The 6,459-nt window shown below is 32.2% G+C and overlaps 1 protein-coding gene across 1 annotated transcript; it reads right to left on the bottom strand.

Annotated features, from left to right (window-relative positions):
• Window positions 1-372: 372 nt before the first annotated feature.
• LOC142617175 (putative glutathione S-transferase) lies at window positions 373-1,571 on the bottom strand. Its single transcript, XM_075789906.1, has 2 exons — window positions 1,178-1,571; window positions 373-933 (listed from the first exon to the last, which is right to left on the bottom strand). The coding sequence occupies exons 1-2, from the start codon at window positions 1,490-1,492 to the stop codon at window positions 589-591; spliced, it is 660 nt and encodes a 219-aa protein (XP_075646021.1). The 5' UTR covers window positions 1,493-1,571; the 3' UTR covers window positions 373-588.
• Between the last annotated feature and the right edge of the window lie 4,888 nt (window positions 1,572-6,459).

Here is a 6,459-nt window from a genome sequence, read left to right as displayed (position 1 = left end):
ATCAGTTTGAAAAGAAAAATCTACTTTTAAATGTAAATATTATAATTTTTTATAGTTTCAAAGTCATATAATTTTTTTTACTATATAAAATATGAATTAAAAAAATCAAGTTATAAATTATTTAAGCATATTGTGGGCAAACATGAATATTATACAACAAAATAAGTATTATATGTAGATCTTAATATAAATAAAAATTGTTTCAAATGATATTTTAAAGTAGTCTGCGCATTATGCAGGATATTATCTAATTCACTATAAAATGAGTTTATTACATTTATAAATATAGTAGTTAATATGTCCCCACATACACACATATTTACCAAAATTTTGTATATTTTAAATAAAATAAGGACACAACATGATCCAACATTTAGAAGACACAACAAGGTGCATATCTTATTCATAATACAATACATGCCCATTTGATTTAAAGCTCAGAAAACTGTCTTACAAGTTCAACGGACCCAAATGAAACAAACCTAAACTATTTTTTGAAAGTAAACAAACTTGAAACTTGAGTATTACAATATGAATGAACTTTATTACACCGCCACTGAAAACCATAATTCGGGCTAAACCATTTTTCTACTCATAGCCACGTATTTTCCTCAACTGCCCAACAGCCTCATAAACTTTCTTCTGGTCAGCAAGAGACTTGGCCACAGTCTCCTTTTGGAGGCACCTCTTAGCCCATGCAATAATCTTGGGGCACTCTGCCTCTATGTTGATATTGCCAAATACCTCATAGGCATGGAACCAGCTGTAGAAAGTGACAAGAGAAAGGTCCACAAACCCAAATGTTTCACCCCCAAAGTAAGGCTTGTCACCAAGCTCCCCCTCCAATATCTTGAAGATTTCAAAGAATTCCTTCTTGCCTGCCTCCAGCTCTTCTCCTTTTGTAGTCCATAACTTCCTTGAAACAACACTAACCTGTATTTTCCACACATAGTATTACAAGGATGAACAGTGACGGTAATGAAGTTTAAACCAAATCTATAGAGATAGAAGAATATTTCTTTAGAGCTCAAGAAAAAAAAGTATGAAATTTATAGAAAATATACACATTTCAAATTAAATCTTGCAAATGTCATTGCCTTGAAATTAAAACCCGTTAACCCAGAATGAAAAGAAATTAAAATAATGTAAAAGACAAAATAAATGGCAGTCAAGGTACCTTCTTATCAACAAAATCAGCCCAGAACCTGGCATGAGCTCTCTGGTACGGATCAGAGGGAAGCAATGGAGACTTATCGTTACAGACCTCATCTATGTACTGAACAATGATGAGAGACTCACACACAGGTTTCCCATTATGGATGACAACTGGGATCTTCTTGTGAATGGGGTTCGCCTCTAAAAGCAGAGGGCTCTTGTTACTCAAGTCCTCTTGCTTGTAATCATACTCGATACCCTTCTCGGCCAGTGCAATCTTGACCCTCATCCCATACATACTGAGCCAGGAGTCTAGCAGAATCACCTCGTCCGCCATTGTCAAAGAAGTGAAGATATTGAAGAAAATAGAGAAGTAAGGTTAAGAAAGAAGAGAGAAGAAGTTAGTTAGTATGCAACAACACTTCGAAGAGGGCGAGGATTTATAGTCATAGGCGGTGGTTCGGGCCTTCAATAATAATTAATTAAATAATGCTAAAGTACGCTGGTAAAAAAAATAACAGTAATAAAAACAATGGTAAAATATGACTTCGACTACAAAGTGTATTGGGAACGCATTTGAGTTTCTGGATGATTCCATAATCCGGACGACGTCATTGCTTTGGTCATGTTTGATTCCCAAATTCGTTTTGATTTCCTGCGTTGCGTCATTGACTCTTCTGGCTTTCTTTTTACCCTAATAATTGGCCATTTTCTGTAATCTCATTCTCTTTAATATATAATTTTATTTATTTTTATTCTATATAGTCACTTTAAAATTTTCACATGTCATGTTATCTATTTTATTAAAATATCACTTTTTTTTAATTATTTCTTTTTTCTTCACACACATCAATTGATATGTAAACAAAGAATAAAAAATTAAATGTGAAATAAATAGTGTCTGTGTAAATTTAAATAATTACTATATATACACATCTTTAATTCGATTGATAATGTGAGTGATTTTGTGGTTTAGAAGTGTAAAATTAAGCCATTTTTCTATTGTCTAATGCAAATGCTCTAAAACGAGTGTTTTTTTTATAGTACTACATTTACAACAGTTCTATAACATTTTTACAAAAAAACCTAAGCGGTAAGTTGTTATTTGTTCTAATTTGAATTCGCCATTTAAATTATTTTTTGTCCACCAATAACAATCAATAACAACTTGCAACTTAGAATTTGTTGTGAAAGTAGTATAACTACATATATTACAAGTTTTACTATATTGAGTTTACAAACTGATATATCATCGATCATAAAGAGATAATTCAAATATTTATTTGTAAGGAAGTTGAAGCCCACCAATCACATTGATGAAAATATCAATTTGTTAGCATTATGCCTAGAATGTTTCCTTTTTAATTTATTTTGCAGCTTTTTTTTTCTCTTTTCTAGTACATCCATGTAGTAGTAGTATGACCAATATCAAAAAGGAGTTATTATCCAATTGGGTTGTTGGGGATTATAATTTATACATTAAATATAACCTTTTATATGTTATGAAAGTGATTCGAAGACTGTCTCAAAGACAAGCTAGAAGGTAGAAAATTTAATCGAGAATACAAAAACTTAGGTAAATATTGGAGTAAATTAGTTTATTTGTCCAATACTCTGAATGACATTTTAAATTAAATCCTATATTTTAAATACTTTCATTACAATTATTCAATTATTAAAATCGTTTCAAATAAACTTCTTGAAAAGTCATTAATAAATAATAAAGAAAAATCAAATAATTAAATTGCACAAAAAACTTATCTCCACATCAAAATATCCCTCATATAAACATCATGAGATAATAAATAAATTTTTTTGTTAAGTTAGAGTCATCTTTTCTTTCATTTGTTATTTACTTTGTTTGAAAAAACTTACTGAAATTATATATATATAAATTAATTTTTTTGGTTATAATATCCTATAAAATTATATTAAGATAAAATAAGCATACTACTAAATTGAAATGTAATAAAATAAATAACTTAACATATATAGTTGTTCTTTTATTTTCAGAATTCTTGTTCAAATTTTTAATATACGCGAATGTATTACTAATGATGCTACATTATTTATAATTATATTTTATTATTTCTTTTGGATAGAAACGTTTATAAAAAAAATTATTTGGATTTTTAATTTTTAGATTAAATAGATTATGAAATAACAGTTTTCTATTAATGAAAATTTTATTAATAGATTTAAATTTTATTAATATACGAATTTGAAATAATTAGATGAAAATGGTCATTTCATATCACAAATATTTTTATTCGAGTAAAATCTCCAATAGTCTACACACACAAAAGGCATAAGGATACAATTTCTATATATCTATATAAAAAAGGTGAGTTTCGGTGGTTTGTTTTGCATATAGATGGTGGTTTTATAGTCTTCTGGTTTTGTTGCTTGGTTAATATCACTAACAAAAGTGTGTGGTGCAATAGCCTATGAAGCCACCTTTCTACCCCTAAAAGCATTTATAAGTTAAAGAAAGTTAATAGTGTTTTTGGTCTTTTAATTTGGTACTTCCTTTGAAATTACTCTATTACGGTATCACCCCTAAAGATATGGATGGGCTAAGAAATTGTAAGGATCTTATAGTCTTTTTGTTCTCAAGTATATTAGTTAACTACCCACTGGACACTCATAGCAGGTTTTGGTATTTAGCAGAAGTTTGGGGAATGCTTTTACGTGCTCTCTTGTCACTAATTAAAGTAGAGAGGGGATGGATATGAGAGTTGAAAATATGAGTTGAAACTTGAAAACGATTACGTCAATTCTATTAAAATTGATATATCTATTATGTTTGTTTTTGTTTGTTTTTCTTGGTGAAATTTTATTGCATTTTTTACTCTTAGCGTGTGTTTAGCTCCAAATTAAAAAGTCACCTTATTTTACTATTCGGTTTATTTTTGCTTCTATTCATGGGTCTCACTGCACTTTTTGGTACTATTCATGAGTCACACTGTACTATTTCAACTAACTTTTACTTTTATCTATAGTACTTTCAATAAAAAATTTCAGTTTCAGCAAAATAAGCAGATTTCAAATAGACTGTAAATGAAACTTTTTGAAGTTTATTACTTATAAAAAAAATAATATTTAGCAATTAATAAAATAGTTTTGGTTGAAACAATGTTTAATATTTATTTTCACTTTTCTATATCCCCAAATAATAATGCCTAATATTAAAGCCAATCGTGATAGAAAAGAATCATAATATTGCTTATGTATTTTACCAAAAAAAATATTGCTTATGTAAGCCTCCTCGATTTTCCAGATTTTCTACCTCTTTATTAATTTATTTGCATTTGAACCAAGTGTTTTGTAGTTTGAATCCAAGCATTTCCCTTGATGATGATTATTCTCCCCAAGCCTTGGTAGTCATGGCTTATTCAACCTCAGAAGATGAATCAGATTCAAGCATTACAGATGATTCAGACCCAGAAATCCAAATCATATACACATCTCAGCCTCTTATAGCCCCAATAATTGGCCCTACACCAATAGCCCAAGTCCACATCCTCCTTGATACATATTCCAGACCCATCCCAGTAATAGCTTTGTTTGATACAGGAGCAGTAGCAACAATCCTTCATCCTAAGATTTTACCAGAACATTTTTGGTTACCCCATCATCAGATGTTCAGAGCAGCCAATGGAGAAACATTCTTGATCACCCAGAAAAGCAAACCCATTCACATTAGAATATTCCCAACCCTTACCATTAAACACCAAGTCCTTGGATCCCCCCTCACAGGCAGAGACCTCCTCATAGGATTTGACCTCCTTCACCAGATACCCAGCCTCAGATGGTCTTCAAAAGGCCTCTTGCATAAACAGCACCTTCTCACATGGACCCAGGTACCACATTTGTTCTCAGTAAACCCTTTTGACTCCTTGAAAGCCTAGATTATCAATGAATGTTGTGCAGCCACCCACTCAGAATTTCTCCTCAAAAACCCAAACCCTCTGTGGAAAAACCCAGCCTTTTTCATAACCCTCCCCTTCAAAAAGAATGAAGATGTTAACCCTACAAAAGCTAGAACACAGAACAAGGTACAACAAACTGATGGATATTATTATATTGAACAAGTTTTTTACAGGACTGGAAGACATAGACTGTAAAATATTATACAAACTGGCTAACTCTCAAACTCTCATTCACTCCTTCTCTACTACTGCTGAACTAATGATACAAACGGCCTATTTATAGGCAAACATTTTACAAGAAGACGAAATAATTTACAGTGACCAAGTGTGAATTCTGATTTCTTGCTTTACAGGTGTTGGAAGCTGATGGAGGACGCAGTGCTAGCTGGCTTCTGCAGAATTATACTCTGACAACCTGAATCATAGAACTAGAGTAAAGGACTAGTCATCATGCATGGAAACTTGAAAGGAGTGTGACGGCACAATAGGAAGGGAGGCCAAGACAAGAGTGGGTCCAAAGTGGGTCCCACAATTTTCGTTTTTTTTTTTTTTTTTTTTTTTGCATATATATCTTTTGTACATATCTTACTTTAATCATCTCTTCCTTGGAACCATTCTTCATCAATGTCTGCATTTGGATCATGGTTATGGTAATAAGGATCATCAAAGTCGAAAGGACTGGGCATTTCCCAATGATGTTGATAAGGCCATTGCTGTTTGCAAATGTCTGGGTTGGCTGGTACAATTATTCTCCCCAAGCCATTTGTGGTTGATGAACAAGTGCTTTGAATCTGTGGTTGATGAATAGGTTAATCTTGTATGGTACAATTTCTCAGAACAATCTGTCTGCAAATGTCTAGGTCGGCTGGTACAATTATTCCAGTCCTGTAAAAAACTCGTTCAATATAATAATATCCATCAGTTTGTTGTACCTTGTTCTGTGTTCTATTCCAAATCTTGCAATTATTTTCTATAGTATTTTAGCAATATACACAATTAATAAGCTTCCATGATCTTCTTACACCTTTCTATGTTCGTCTTGTAGTAGCACCTCGTCCTTATTCACATTCCACCAATTCCAAGCCCAGATTATCAATGAATGTTGTGCAGCCACCCACTCAGAATTTCTCCTCAAAAACCCAAACCCTCTGTGGAAAAACCCAACCTTTTTCATAACCCTCCCCTTCAAAAAGAATGAAGATGTTAACCCTACAAAAGCTAGACATAGAGGTATGAACCCAGAACACTTGTCCCTAGCTAAGCAGGAGTTAGCTACCCTTCTTTCAGAAAACCTCATTGAACCCACAACTTCTCCATGGACATGTGAAGCCTTCTATGTTAACAAGCATGCAGAACAAGCTCGAGGAAAGCT

The sequence above is a fragment of the Castanea sativa genome, chromosome 11, assembly GCF_040712315.1.
Source record: "Castanea sativa cultivar Marrone di Chiusa Pesio chromosome 11, ASM4071231v1".
Lineage (NCBI taxonomy): Eukaryota > Viridiplantae > Streptophyta > Magnoliopsida > Fagales > Fagaceae > Castanea > Castanea sativa.
This window is presented reverse-complemented; position numbering and strand designations above follow the sequence as displayed.